This window comes from Phalacrocorax carbo, chromosome 7 (genome assembly GCF_963921805.1).
Source record: "Phalacrocorax carbo chromosome 7, bPhaCar2.1, whole genome shotgun sequence".
In the NCBI taxonomy this organism is placed as follows: Eukaryota; Metazoa; Chordata; class Aves; order Suliformes; family Phalacrocoracidae; genus Phalacrocorax; species Phalacrocorax carbo.
In genome coordinates this window covers 35,821,849-35,838,099 of record NC_087519.1, presented here as the reverse complement: position 1 = coordinate 35,838,099, position 16,251 = coordinate 35,821,849, and the positions used below count along the sequence as shown (strand labels likewise).

The following is a 16,251-nucleotide window of genomic DNA, read 5'->3' as shown; positions in this document are numbered from 1 at the left end:
TTGCTTTTCATCTATGAGAGATTCTGACCCGATGTTTACAAGCCTCTCAGTATTAATTTTTACATTAATATTGTTCCCATATCCTTACAATGAATTCAGATCAGTTCCTCACTGTTGGTGAATTTATCCTGAATTGTTTCAATTCTGTGATGGCAGTCACCCAACAACAAATGAAAACAGAGCAAGGAAGTCTACACCTACAATTTAATTTCCATAACTGGTTCTTAACAGCAAACTCCAAAGCCTGGTAGGCATTATTATTTACACATGGAAGTCTACCACAGGACAAAGCCACTTATTTAGCAACAGAAGAATGGCTTTATCTTAAGCTATTGTTGCAGTCTTCTGTCAAAAGATCTTACTACCACACATCTCCTATTCCAAGGCTAGGCTAGGAAGCATGCCTTCACTGAACAAGTGAACAAAGGAATAATATTGAAGTGATGCACTACAAGACTCTAGACCAAATTCATTTTTGAAAACAATTAATTTTTTGAGACCATGGGAATCAAATCCTTGTATTTATACACAGTTTATTTCCAGATTACCACAAACACAGTCACCTGCACATGGCAATTTAAACACTTTGCTACAAAATTTAATCTTGCTTAGAAAGTAGGCCATGTAGTTAATTTACCAGTGCTAAACAACCTACCTGAATGCAAATTAAACCAAATTAAATTATTTCATAAGTAATAGTCAACTTGTTTTACACAGCCTTATGCAGGAAAATGCTATTGCTTGTTTAAATGGAAATGGAAAGCTTGTTAGCAATTTTCTAACATGTTGGGAAAATAGGGTAGAAAAGCAAAAGCTAAGTCTGACAAAAGAATGGAAGGCTATAAAATGGTTCTCATCATGTAATGGCATTCCTGTCAAACCTCGGGGTTTTTTTTGTTAATTGGTTGTTCTTGGCCCTTTTGGTCCTGAGGGACAGTTCTCATCAATAAACAACAAAATAACCAGTTCAACAGTAAATCTGATTGATAACTAGTGATGACTCGGTGATATCTCTAAGCATTAAACAAGTGAGAAATTAAAAAAGCAGATGAAATAGCAAAATAGACACACACAAAAGATCTCATGAGGTTAAGTTTATTAAACCTATGCAAAATACTTGTATTCACACCAGATGCTGTACCAGGGTTGAGACTAAGAAGGGTAAAAGGCAAAATCATCAAAATTTAAAACCAAATTTGTCAAAATATGTTCTTATCTTTTCAAATTTATATAAATTGGTTTTGTGAGGTTTTTTGATTTTTTTTAATGAAAAGCTCAGTATTCCTATTATGTTAACCTGTTTTGATCGCAACCTGCTTTGAGGTTTTGATTTTCCATAGATCCTTGAACCCAGGTGAAATGAAGCAACAACTAATTGTCACTGTTGATTCATTATACAACTGTATAACTTTTCAATTGTCAACTATGAACGCTTATGACAATGATGGCCATCTCTATTGCCCAATGTAGTTCTGTTCCTGTGCTCTTATTCGTGTGGGGGATAGTTCTCAGTTTGCAGTCTTCTCTTTTTTTAAGATTAAGAGCTCTAATAAGCTTAAGTTGCCAAAAAAAAAGGAAAAAGTCAACAGAACTGCCTCACATCTACACTTAGCAATATAGTTTGTTTAGAAAAAATTATGAAGAGAAACATGGAAACAAACTTAAGGTTAGATCTAATTTAGAAAATAGAAAAAAACTCAAGAAAGAAGAATTATACACTTTACGGAATGTATCATCTATCTATTTGGAAAACTTTATCAGACTCCTGAAAGTCAGTAACTATAAAGCCTACCAAAACACAGGGCAAGAGGAGGCCTAGAAAAATGCCTAAGTCAGTTTGCAGAGATGCAGTGAGCTACAGAAATGTTAGACATCTCTGAGACTCTCTGAACTCCAGAATAGCAAGTCTCACTATTCTGACAAACTGTGAAAAGAGCAATCCTGGACAGTCACAATATCAAACCTCAACATTTCTGAGCACTGAAAAAATAACATTCTTTATTCTTCTCCATACCTAGCTTTCCACTCTCCCATTATTTTAATCCTTTGTTACCCTTACTTTTCTGAAAAAGAAGTTTGAAACAATCTGTAATGTCCAGCTTCCAACTCCAAAATGTCATCTTTGTCAATCTGATAAATACCTGAGTTAGTTAAAAACAACCTGAAAGACAAGCTTTTCCTTTAACAGTGAGCATAGGTAAAGCACCTCCATGCAAAAGGGATAGATGACTTAAGATACCACATGCCCAGTTCTGGGAGAGGGATAGAGATTAAATGTAAGATAACTTTTCACTTCCCTGTTCTTCCATTAAATAATCCCAAGGATTGCTATAAAAAGCCTACATCTCAATATCCTTACTTTACGGAAGGTAAAGATGAGAAGGATATTACATGTCTTTTAAAATTTCCCCATAACAAAACCATGAGAAAGAAACGAATTAACAGATGCCAGTAAAACCCTAAATTTTCTTCTAGCACACAGATTAAAGGTTTCAATAGCCTCAATATTACTTTTGAGTCTTTCATTGGTTATGGATTCTCAGGTGATCTTGATACATCATTCCACCAAGGCAGGTCCAGATTTATTGCATGTCTTTCTGACTGGACAGAATTTTGCCCCAATTACTGACCTCTTATCTATTCAAAACTACATTATGCAACTTGATCTACAAAGGGACACCAGTTAATCAGACACTTCAAATATTATAACATGCCCTGCATGAGCAAACAGATGAGCACGTAAGAGCAATGCTCTGAAAGCTACGATTGTTATGGTTCATTTCAAGGCAGTTGGCAGTTACTAATTAAACATGTTGTGTTTGGGACACAAATTTCTAGAGATTACCACTTGTTTTCTATGGCCCCATTATCATTTAAGTGCTGTGAAATTGTCCTAACTATCAAGACTGCATGTAACAATATAGAGGTTCTTTAGACCAGGCAGCAATCTAAGCTTCCATAAAATTATAAAAGGTTTTTGACATTCTTTCTGGACCTTCTATATACTTTCTACTGCAAAGATATTACTGCAGTAATACAGCTCAAAAACAACAGCACTCAACCACTAAACTCATGTTTTTCCTCTACCAGATGCAGTATCATATGCTCATGGTTTTACTTCAGACATAATCTTCCTTCATTATTCTTTAATAATAAAATAAATAGTATTAAACATTTCACCAAATAAAAACTATGTTCAGCTAACACAACAGTTTACATTTTTCAGAAGAATGTTTTTAATCCACCAAAAACTTTGGGTTTATGCTTGCGGTAACGCCATGCAAGTGACCTCTCAGCTCACACTTAAAATTGCATTTGGAACAGAGCACTCTTCTTCCATCTTTTAACCTAGGATTCCTTGCTGCACTCAATCAGGCAATAAGTCATAAAGCAATAAAACCGGTGTTTAACATAAGTAGTATTTGAATTCTCATTCTGGTCTAGAAAATGTTCTATCTGCTACATCACAGTGTCTGATGAAGAGTATGTCAGTATTGCTCCCCCCCCTTTTTTTTTTTAATATTTCTGAAAAGTAGGAAATTGTACATAAACTATGATTTAGTAGTTTGTTAAGTTTGGTGTCTGTATTTTGCATATATTCTCCAATATGATTGACAGTTATAAAATATTATACATGAAAACTACCAATTTGCAACTAGAAGTCCAGAAATCAACTGCCAAAGAAGAGAGAGGCACTATTCTCAGAGAGGTAGGGGCAGATGAACTGTGCTGGCAAAACTGAGCACATAGGAAAATTGAGGGAGATGATCAGCAAGAGTGCAGGACAGCGAAACCGCATGAAATTTGTGGAATACCAGATGATAGCTTCATCATAAATTAAAGGAGTGACTACAACAAATGGACAGAAGGGACTAGGACAGAAATAGCAAGCAAACAGTGAAACGCTGTTTGGCTAATGAAGCCTTTGGCACTACAGTATATTTGTTTGGTTACTTTATTGAAAACGTATGTCCCTCTTCCTTGTCCATCAACTTCTGTTATGTCCCTCAAATACTTAGTAATACCTTCTGGGCACAGTGCTCAAAATAGGGGGTGTTAAGGAAAAAAGCAGAGTGTAGCCTCAACACTTAACTGTAGCCCCAACACTCCATTTGGATACCAGCTAATACTACACATACTTCATAATACATTTCAAACTACTTCAGGTAGCCCAAATCTCTTCTAACTTTGAAATATTAAATGCACTTACCCTGGGGAGATTAAATGAATAGCCACCAGCTCCACCCAACAAGCATATTTACTGGGTATCTGCCATCCAAGGACACTGCTGACTCTTCCTGGATTGTAATGGTTGTTAAGAACTTTCAAAGCAAACAAGACTCCTGCAAACAAGAAGAAATCACATAAAGAGATAAATACTTGTGCCCAAATAATAAAGAACTGCAAACAACTTAACTACTGAAACTGAAGCATCATGCAGTTTCACAGCACCAGGAAGCATACTGTTGCATGCCAGAACACAGTTCTAAGCTGTTTTTCAGCAATGCTTTTCAGTGACTTAAAAAAAAAAAAAGATAAAAAAATACATATTTATATAAAAGCCAATTCTAAGTTGTTTTTTAATACTATTCAGATATTCAAAACAACACAAACATAATTTCTAAATGGGAGTTCTAGTTGAAAGAGTTGACAAAATTACTGAATGCAAAAAAATGTTCCTTGAGTTGAGAAAAGCCATTATGGAGAACAAGACAAACTGATGCACATGAAGCTCAACAGTAGGCTCAAATTCTGAATTAATAGAAAAATCATCTTACATATGCTCCAGAATCAATTGTTTCTGAAAAAAAGTAGATAAACTACCTTTAATCACAGTAAATAATCATTCATTTCTGATTGACTGCAACTGTTTTATCATGCAAGCCATAGCCGATATGACAGAATGAATTCACATAATTTACTGGAACTTCAAAAATGGTTTTGAAAAAGTTCCTCTCAAGAGAAAGCGCACACAACTGTTTAAAAAGAAATTCTGAAAAATCAACACAGAAAATATTTGACATGGAAAAGACAGAGTTGAACATCAATACAGATACACTAAATAAAAAAATGAAAAAGGTTTCCTCCCCTTCTAACACCATAGAAAATAAGAGATAGCAAAATTCCTTAACCTATCCAGTGATGTAAATATTGTTATTCTAGGATCAAATATAAACAGGAGTGTGTATATGTACTTACACACATGCTCATGCTATTTGCTGCTGATAAAACTAGACTTGTCCAGAAACTATAAATTTACTAAAGGCAAGAAATATTCAATAGCAGCAGTGTAGTTTAGGAATCATCCCTCATCTTACCAGAACCCTGTCTGTACAGCTTCAATTTTTAATTTTTTTTTTTAAGATTTAAGTGTTCATTGGAACTGCCTGACCTGGTACATTGTCAGGCTCTACCCAGAAGGACAAGGAGCAGGTCTATTTCATCCATTTAAAATAAAATAATGGAAAAAAATAAAATCCAGGCATCCTAAAACTCTTAAAACCTGGTACAGTGAATGGGTCCATAAATATGCATGCACATTGGCTCTTAAAGGAACAGTTACTGTCAGGAAAATTCTTGTATTTTCTTTAGCAGCTGTTCCATATACATGCCACTTGCCCCAGCTGAAGAGAAATTACCTACGCTGAAGGTCATGTTTAGAATGTTGAGGGTTTAGAATGATCAACTATGGATACCTAACTTTGTCAGAGCTCCTTTAATCTGCTGCCTGCATAATGGTCAAATGCATGCACACATAGGCGCAGTCCCACATTTCTAAGCTTGGAACACTCAAGAGATGCTGCAGAAGGTAAGTCGCATCAGAACAGGTTGCAATACTTGATGCTAGAACTGAACTATCTTGCAGCACGTGTAAATTAAAATCCATTTAGGTAATCCCTAAATTGACAAAAAGCTTGCCACAAATATCTTAGTAGATTAGATGCTTAAGTCCCACTCTTTTTAGTTCACTAAAAAAAAAAAGATCAAAATTACATGTTCCAGCCAATATTGTAGCATGGCTGACACAAGCCTCTTGCAAGGAATGAAATGGGGACCCCACCTGGCCCACTGCCAATGCTTGCCCTGCCTATCAGCACCACTGCTGTTCAGTAATTTGATCACTTTTGCCATAAAGCATGGGAATCCATAAACCTGCATAACCTGGAAAATTATATTGCTAAACCTAACTTCCCTTCTGATGGTTCGAGAAAAGGGACATACAAGTTGCTATCTGGCTAAGTGAGAAACCGGAGACTAACCTAGTGAAAACACCTCATAGTGAAATCTCAACACTACTCAATTATATGGTAGTATTATATTCCCAGTTATACAGTATAAAGAAACTTCATCATAAAATTCTTTAAGTATTCTCCCTTCTCATTCCTGGTAAGAACTGGGTTGATACCAAGCTGTTTTAAAGGTGTGGGCTGAAAGGAACATATAGGAAAAACCTCACGTGTGGTGCATTATGTAAGTGAATTTCACAGATTCTAGGTCTCAACTTCTCATCCTGCTGTCCAGGATGATACAAGAAGAGAGGTTCAAAAACAAGCTTGATGGCAGCACCTCCCAGTTGTTCAGAGAATAATATTACAGAGTATACTTCCCACACAAATCACCTGGCAATAGCTGGAGTACCATATAGGAGCTAACCCAAGAAAGTCCAGCTGAGACTGGAATAAGCACACATATTACAGTCATTTTACCACTGATAATAAATATTCAGTAGGGTTCTGGAGTCACTGTTAGGGAACAGCAAGAGCAAGATGCTCCGCAAAGGAAGGGTATGCAAAGGGAACAGGGAGGCAGGCAGCAGCCTCCCCAGTAGGGGCCCAGTCCCATAGTTCTTGAGCAAAGAGCACAGGGCAGACTGGTATTGGTGGGGGGGGGGGTTGGCCAGGAGCCCATATCACCAGCCACATCTTCGTGACAAAGCAGGGCCAAGGAAAGCCAGGAAGTGAAATCAGGGCCCACGTGAGAAAAGCACATGGCCAGGCACAGATGCCATGTAGCTCAGACAGGAACAACACAGAGGGCTTGAGCTTAAATTCAGCTGCTGAGCAATGGGCAAAAAAGCCCCCAGTGAGGCTTCTCTCAGCCATCTCACACACCTCTTTTCCCACTAGTCTGAGGTGGATGGGAGCAGCCCCATATCAGAGCTGTCCTTGAGTACAGGCAGCCACACCCCTCAGGGGAAGAGGTTGCACTCAGGGATCCTACAGCCACTATAAAGCCCAGTATTAGAAGGGGGCATGTCTTGTTACCGAAGGGTGGGCAACCAGGAAATATGTGAAGCTCCAACTGAGCAACTACCAGGATGTTCCAACTAGTATCGATTCAAATACCATGGGGAACCCTCGGAGGTGTTGAAGCCCCTTTCTCAGAGGTTGAAAAGGAGGGCTTGCCTTCAAATGCTAGGTCCCAATGACAGCATGAGCACAGCATGTTGAAGTACATGCTTTAACTTAAAAGAAATAGGATAACTTTGTTGACACAACAACCACATACATGCATATGAATGTATATCTATCCATTTTCTGCATTCAAATATTGCTATATAGTACCTATTAATATTAATTTTACATAAATTGAACCACCTCTGTGCCTTACCTGAAAAACCTACAGCACAGTTCATTTCATATGAAGGATCATTCAGAATTTTCATAAGCATGAATTCCAGCACCATATAAACCACTCCAATCAGCACTGAAAATACTGCAATTATGTATGCAAACCATATGCTCTTAAGCTTTTTTTCCAGCATTATCCCCTTCCAAAGCATGGAAACCATGTTATAATATAAATGCCAGTCATCTGCATGGTGGACAGGGGAAAGCAGTAAACGCTGCCAGTTCTTTCTGTAGAAGCCTTCATTTACGCTGATACACACTTCAGCCAGTGGCCTCACAGGATTCAAAAAGAGGAAAATATTCAGTGCGAGTACCCCTAGGGTAACAGAAGGAATGTTCTGGAGTCCAACTTGAGAAATTTGATAAAGCAACAAAAGCAGTCCAGCATTGACTCTTCCCTGCCTTCGTTGCATTATTACTTCTTATTCAAAGAAATGTGAAGATTATTCCAATTTCTAGTCTTTTGCTTGAATTCAAAACCATACAAGTTTTAGGGATTCTGAAAGAAAAAAGATAACTGCATTATTATACATATACAGGGGTGTTTTCAAGCTCATTACTGCTTTTTTTACAAAAACAAACAAAAAAAACCACCACGCCAGCAAATTCTTCAAGCTAATCAGATGAAACCCCGTTGTAAAAATCAGAACAAAAATTCAGGTGAGAAAAAAAATAATCACAATTTCTAAACTAGTAAAAGACAGAAATAAAAGGAATTTATACAGATTATCCAGAGAAGCATTGTGAGAAAAAGGGGTCTGCAACCTTTCTTTCATGCCCCTGGATGGGCTTTACTTCATCTACAAAATTCCTGAGTGTTCTAGTCATGTTCTCATTAATATCCTGATTCACTCACAATTATTAAAATTTCAGGAAGGAAACCAGTTAAAAGTTCTGCTCTAGAGTCTCAGTTTGCAGGCTTCCCCTCTTTGCTACATACATAATTGTTTTTTCCACAGACCTTTTTCCAACTTTTACAAATATGCAATACAAGCTAAGAATGAAAATTAAGCTACAATTTCAAAAAAGTAACAGACACACAGCTAAGTACTCCTAAATATAAGCTTTGAAAATTGTTATTGCTTTCCTAGTGACTAGACTTCAATGTTTAGTTAAAAGCATGCGATGAAAAAAAAAAGGTAGGAGGAAAGCAGATGGAAGAACAGCACATAAAACATTTCCAGACAGTTCTAGCAAAATACTCACCTCTGCCCTATTTATGCCAGATAAAAATGGAGGATGAAAAAGGGCTGTAAAAGTTGTAAATCTAGCTAGAAATAGGGTTACTCTGACAGAAACTGAGAAAGGGCATCGAGCTAACCTGTGCAAGCCCATAAAGAGAGGAGGGAGGAAGTTGCATTGGAGAATACAACAGAAGGTGGTGTGATGTTTTGAGAGTGGAACCACCTGCAGAAGACAGGAAGAGACACTGAATCTCAAGTAGGTTCTGAGGGCTGCCTCAGCTTGGCCGGTACTATTTTTAGTTCTCAGAAGTCTCCAAGGTGGCCCAACAATAGCATGGCCATTCCTCTCCACCTCTTGGATGCTAGTTCTTGCCGAGCTATCGAAGATACACAGTACATTATTTCACAGAAGTATGAACTATGCAGAGCCAACAAAATACACTTACTCTTCAAAACTTCACCATCAGGTTTCAAATAAACCTTCCTGAGATATCTAGATATATACAGAATTCTCATCTCAACACCCCATTCACCTCCTTTTCCATTATATTAAAAAATAAGTAGAATAAGTTGCTAATATACTAACTTTTTATTTAGTTTCAATTCCTTTCCAATTCATTACATCAGATGCTTCCTCTGTAAACATTTTTATTAGATAAACAAGAACAATCTAAGTCTTCTGGAGGACAGGAGGAAAAAGACACCTTTGTAAGAAGAAAACAACAACAGCTCAAGAGGCAAAATTTAACATTCTACATTATGTCTATTAGGATTTACTAAATTGCACATTTCTACAGACAACTGGTATGCCTGCAAACCCTTTACTAAACATTTTTCTTTAGGTATTCAGAGTATCATTAATAATTTGATCAGGTTGCACTGCACCAAGTAATAGAACAGATGGAAAAGAAGGAAGTCACCCCTGAACGATGTTATCCCATAACAGCAAAAGGAACTATGAACCTGCACAGGGTTGAACATCAAAGAAGATCATCTAGGGGCCAGTCTACCTCCTCTACTTTATATCTAAATGAGAGAGGCATATACTTCCATGCTAGTTCACACACATAATTAATGCCACTTCTTATAGTTAATTATTCTAGTGCCTGGATTTCTCTTTAAATTGAATTTATGCTTATTATAGCACTTTAAAAGAAGAAAAAACCTCCTGGTCACATCCTCCAAACAACTGTAGTAGAACAGAACGCAAGTAAATGTATTTGCTACATTAAAAGGAAACTGACTGCGTTTTTTCCCATGGTCTAATCTCAGGGATGCTACATGACATTTGAGTCTTGCCCAAAACAGAGTGGAAAAACAGAAACACACTTTATACCAGGCCTCTTGAACATGTAACTCTAACTACACTGGTGCCTTTGAAAACCAGTTTCTAATCCTTACAATTTAAACACAGAGACCACAGCTGTAATCCCTACAAAGTTAAAATGAGCTAGGACCTTGTAAAGTGTAAATTGATTGTTGCAGATGATAATTAACATTGTAAGCCTTTGACTTCTTGATGTCAGCATCACAAAAAAGTACTCAGATAATCAGTGTTTAATCAATGTCATTCTCTTTTTCCCACTGCACGCTCTGATACCAGGTATATCAACACCCCCCAACTGTTCTTATATGCATCTGGCCAAACCTCCGACTTTTCTCGTACCACTGACACAGCTAAACTTTTTCCCACCACAAAGCAGTTGACATAAAACCTGTTAGAATGTAAAAGTCAACATTGTTTAAACCCAAGTTATGTGGAAACCCCAAAAGTTTGCCTTACCATGTTGTTCAAATTGCCAAATGCTACAATCTTGAGTTTCCCTCCCTTTTGATACTTTCTAATGCCCAATTTAAATACTTTTAACATATATGCACCCTAGGAAAAGAAACCCTCATACAGCATTTATCCATACAATAACCATGTAACATGACTGGGAATGGTTTACACCACAATTACAGTAGCACCATGTATTGTAAATCATTCCCACTATTGGGAGCAATCAAAAATGCCAGCCAAGACACATTATGTGTTTGATTATAAAGGAATAAGATACAAGAAAGAAAACAGTAGTTATTTGAGAGACTTCTGGAATGCAACTCACTTAAAATATATAGAGCTTTCGACGGTTTGAACATTCTTCCTCAGCCTCTACTCTGTTTATTAAAAGTGTAATGAGGCTTGAAACAATGAAGCACTTATTCCTTTTTCTTTTTTGAAAACATGCCACCCACTTCAAAATGTACAAATTTCCAGAACAGACTTGAAATGGACATTTGTCTTGCATCTAGGCTGCCACGTGTCTGCATTTTTGTCACCTACTCAAGATAAATGTCTGAACTAAACATTCTTGGAATTTGTTTGTTTGTTTTGTACTAACCAAGTGCAAATCATTTAAACTTTTATTTTTACTGTGATGACCCCCCTTCCTCACTTGGCAACTGTAAAATATAATGACTTCATATTACTCCAAAATAATGTAATAAATATTTTAGTAAATACCAGTTAAAATGAAATCTTACACTGTCTTTTCCTATAGCTGTAACTTGAAGTTACAAGGAAAAGAATCTCCTTGTGCCCCTTGCTCCCCCCAAAATGGACAGAACTACCCTGAAATTTTGATTTATGCTTATGTGAAGCAAAATCCAGCCCGTTACTCTTCTCCTTAAAAATTAAAAAAAAAAATAAAAAAATCCTGTGGCATAAGCCTAGATTTTTATGAGTAGACAGAGATGTGTGACATCTCTTTCCCACTGAGGGTGAATGCAGCTGTGATCTACAGATTTTGCTGTTACCTGCATGGCACATCCTGATCTTCAGATCTGTCACCAACCTTCTCTCTAGAACTGCTTTGTTCTTCTCATTGCTTTGTAAAAATGGTTGGTAACAGAGGTACCTTAGTATTGTATAACCCTCCACTGACAGAAAAAAAATCCCAGGGTTACCCTTGCAGTTCAGATCAGGAGTACAACTTTTAAGTTAATTTCTCCATTGCCCCCGCTGACTTCACTGTGGTTCAATTGTGGAGTGGCCTGAGAGTGCATGAACTAATCTCTTTTCAGACAAAACTAAACCAGGAGATGTGTTCCAGGGAAAAACCCAGTGCACTCCAGAAAAAAACTGGGCATTCAGCCGACGTGTCCAGCTTACAGCTAGCCCAATGTAAAAAAACACTTGAAACATGTAAAGGGTGAATATCAGATCCTGAGCGTAACCCGTCTCACACTACAGATAAGCCTCAACAGGCCCATACTACTTGTCTATGAAGATACAAAGACTTATCCATGCAAAGAATGAAAGAGAAACATTGGTTTGTGGCAAAAGAAGAGTCCTACAAAGGAAGCAGAAGCAAAATGTAAGCCCTCTTACTATTGCCCTCAAACTTTGGAAGCTGGGGGGGAGGCATAAAAAACAAACAAACAAAAACAACAACAAAACACAATCACACACAAAAAAGCAAGAAAAAACTTAAAAATTTGAAACATAATGAACCATTCTGTTTATATTTAATATATCTGCAAGGAGAAGGTCAGCCACAGCTGTCAGTTACAATAAGCTTTGAAACATATAGTCAATTACATACTATATAACAAAAGACAACGTTCTGACATAATTATAAAAGTAATTACTTTATAAAGAATGACTTATGGATTAATCAAATGTGCCTTTAAAGGGCATAATGTGTGTCCGTTCATAAAGGAATACTGAACTTTAAACTGAAAAAAACACAATGCTTCAGAATTTGGTATGAGAAGTCACTCATCTGTAATACAAATGCTTGAAAATAATTTAAGTCAGTAATTACCTTGCTGAAAGGAAACAATACAAAGTTAAATATCAACATAAATAACTGCATAAAAGGCTAAGTCACAAAGTCTTTTATCTTTCTTAATATGCCACATTTTATTTTAAATGTCCTTCAAAGTTTTCTGTGAGAATAAGGAAGTTCCTCTGCCTTTTATGTCTGCTTCAGCATGAAGACTGGAAATGTTTTATAGTTCTTTAATCCTCTTAAATACTACTAAAAAGAACCCCTTAACAAAATTAGCTTTCAAGCTAAGAACTTCAACTTAAAACTGAAAATTGTGTTTTGAAGGGTGCGACAATTACTATTCACAATAAAATATATATATCTTAAGCAATACGTGCCAAGAATACTTTTGGATACCTTATCCCAAAATAAATGAGACAGCTTTTAGAGGAAAGAGGGGAGGGAACTAGGTCAAATCTCATACTCTGCCTCACATCTTAAGTATGAATATCTGAGACACTATGCATTTAGGCTTTTAATTGACTCATTAGTTTGACTACTACTATTTAATCTAAAAACAAACATACTTAAAGGCTGCAACCTGTCCATCCTTCAATTAAAATACAGAATTATTCAAATTGTTTAACTATAATTATTAGCTTGCAATATCACTGGAAGCCCTGCCAATTTTGGACTTATATTTTAATTCACAAAAATCAATTTACTTTATATTTATCATATATTTAAATTTAATTTTAGTCAATATACAAATCTAAACATCAGAATGAGCATCCACTGGACTTTTCTTTCAGGCTTATCATTGTGAAGTCCAGTTATATTCTCTGTCATTGTTTGATACTAGTAACGTTATCTCTAAAATGTGCTTAAGATATTTTATTGTCCACCTTCATTTCCTACATGGCATCCACTTCTAACTTAAAGTCTTGAAATTATTCAGTTGGCTACAATGATACTGAAGTCATAGCAAGCAACGCTTCCTTACGCCACACAAGGACACAGCACATAGAACCAACGAACTTCCTTAGGCCACTCTCAGGGATATAAACTTGACAGTGTTAGTTCAAGCAGAGGTCAGTCTGATTGTCCAAACAGTCCTTTCGTTTTAAGGAGCTACTCCACCACCACGTACAGCTAGAATCAGCTGTACATTTGCTCTGTCAGAAATTCCCTCAGCACCAACAAAGCTGACTAAGCGTGGACTGGAAGACTTATTCTGGAAATTACACTATGCATTTCAGAGAACAGCTCGACCCTCAAGCTGATACGACACATTGCAGGCAATTTACACATTGGGTATTATACAGCAGCAATTTAAGCAGCCAGAACCTGAACAAAACCAGTGATCCAAGTTCCAAGAAGAAAAATAAACAATAGAAGTTTAAAAAAGGCCAAAAAAATTCCTGTAGTAGCAATACGAGGAACATTATTTGATGTAACAAAGTCCTCAAAACCTCTGCAGTTTGTGAAAAATCAGAACAATAATTATCAAGAACTTCTTTACATTGTGATCCAGGCAATTGTTGAAAATATACTCATTATGTGACATATCTACCACTAAACTCATTCCTTCCTGATCTTTCAGTTTCTCCATTACCTTTGGTAAGGCAACCAACATGGAAGTGGTTTGTTCACGTGCCTCAAAACTGAGGCCTCACCTATGGTGAAGAGGATTTACTTTTAACGCTAGTGATACTCCCTGTTTCCTCCTCTGGAGACAAAGATCACACCAGTCTTTCAGGGTGCAATACAAATCAGCTCCTGAAATGGAGCAACCTAATAAAAAGCCTTGTCATGGTTATAGCTTATTCTAGTCAAGAAGCTGATTATAAACACCCTGTCAAAAGGAGTAGTTTTTGCTTATTTAAGTTTCATATAACAGAAATTCTGCTGCAATTGCCAAATCAGTAAGTCATTTTAGTGACAGAAAAAGAAGTGACCTTTACAGATTTTTATAATTTACACTGATGAAAGTCTACATTTTAGTAACTCTCCTTAGAAATTACTAAGTTTTCCTTCACTGAAAAAACCTGTTCAGGATCTACACAGGAGCCACAACAGTAATGTGTTACCACTGCTCTTTTGCTTAGAAAACCTAAAAGCAACACAGAGGTGATTTTCTCTACCTCTAAATTTATATTCACATATAATCAAACAGATAAAGCATTTTTGACCAAGCTAGAAAGAAAAAGGAATATGCCAATAGATAATTTCTTTCCTTGACACATCAGCTCTTGCCTAACCTCTGTGGTCAGTTAGTCAGAATTACTTTATCAAAATATTTTGAGGGGAGACAATGGACATATTAAGTCCCTTCCCAGTTTTGTGGAAGGGACATGGAAAGGTTTGATAAATACTCTTACTATCCCAGTCTCATAACAGACAGTAATTAATAACTACCTCTCAAAATGCTAGGATGCATCTACACAGAGTTCAAGTTAGAGAAGTAAAATAACTGTAAATATTTATAGCTATATCACTGTACTGGTTAAGGTGAGGGGTGTCAGTTTAAAAAAATAAAAATACATAAAATACGTCAGAACAACAGTGGACTTCAGATTAAGCCTTAGTTAGCGTTTTAACTTCAGAGATTTAACTACTTTAATTAGCGTCAGGGGTTTGGTTTTTTTTTTTCTTGATTGCAATACTTACACTTGTATCATCCTAAAACTGTGTAATTACACCAGAAGAGCATCCTCCTTCATTTATCTCAAGAATTTTGTAATACAATTAAAATGAAACAACCAATGCTTCCCTGACTCAGCTTCAGAAGCGCGAAGCACAAGGGCTTTTACAAGTTTAGCGTTCCTTAGTTTGTGATGCTTCAAGGGAAAATTTGTTTGTAGGAGTAAGAAAGGAGAGGAAGCATACTTTCTAATGAAATCTGTTTCAAATAATGCTGGTTAAATACATAAACAATTCAGAAATATACACTTACTAGTATTAGTGTTAACTCTTGTCAAGACGTCAAATCTCTTTAAATTAACAAAATGCAGCTCCAAGAAGAACACTGCTGCACTATTTCAGGTAGCTAAACCAACGCAGGTATTATTAAATACATTTTATAAACGCCTGAATTATTTAACTCAGTATTTACATAAACATAAGAAAGCTTACCAAATATCGTTGAGGTACTTTTGTCAGTGCCTCTCCTTTGATACAGGTGCAAGTTATTTTTTAAGTTTTGAATGTTTTTTTTTACCATTTTAACAGGGGAATAAAGGGATATAGTTCTGGTCAGGTTTTTTTTTTAAATGTCAGTTGATTATTTATATGATCTGTAAAAAATAATGCTGAAGGGAAATTGAGTAAATAAATATTAATGCAGTTAATATGCAGTGCATATTAAAGCGTCACTGCATTTAAAATTTTTTTGCTGCAGTTTACTGATAAGACAGGCGTATCTGGGTTTTGGACCTCGGGAACCACCGCTGTCACATCCCTTCCGACTTCCATGTGACACTGTCTACTCTTTCAGGCGCGGCTTCCTCCTACCGCCTCACAAGCATTTGCAAGACCAAAGTCCTACAGAAACGGGGAAACGCTAAGAGATGGTGAAGTGTGAAATAGTGGGTATTTTTGCGACTTCTGAAACTCGCTTGATTTCCATAAACCTCGCTCCGCTTGCGTCGGCTGGGGACAAGCTACGCCCGGCGAGGAACACCT

At 36.7% G+C, this 16,251-nt stretch overlaps 1 protein-coding gene across 5 annotated transcripts in view; it reads right to left on the bottom strand.

Moving 5' to 3' along the window:
• Positions 1-15,678, bottom strand: part of RHBDD1 (rhomboid domain containing 1) — a 207,007-nt gene extending 191,329 nt beyond the window's left edge. For 2 of the 5 annotated variants that reach the window (XM_064457398.1, XM_064457397.1), the window contains exons 1-3: positions 8,953-15,677; positions 7,612-8,130; positions 4,211-4,343 (exon numbers count right to left, since the gene is read on the bottom strand). In XM_064457398.1, the coding sequence (XP_064313468.1) occupies positions 4,211-4,343; positions 7,612-8,044 (566 nt within the window). In that variant the 5' untranslated portion in view covers positions 8,045-8,130; positions 8,953-15,677. Of the gene's footprint in view, positions 1-4,210; positions 4,344-7,611; positions 8,131-8,952 lie in introns of all 5 variants that reach the window. The other 3 variants (XM_064457396.1, XM_064457400.1, XM_064457399.1) reach the window with 3 other exon arrangements.
• Positions 15,679-16,251: the final 573 nt, after the last annotated feature.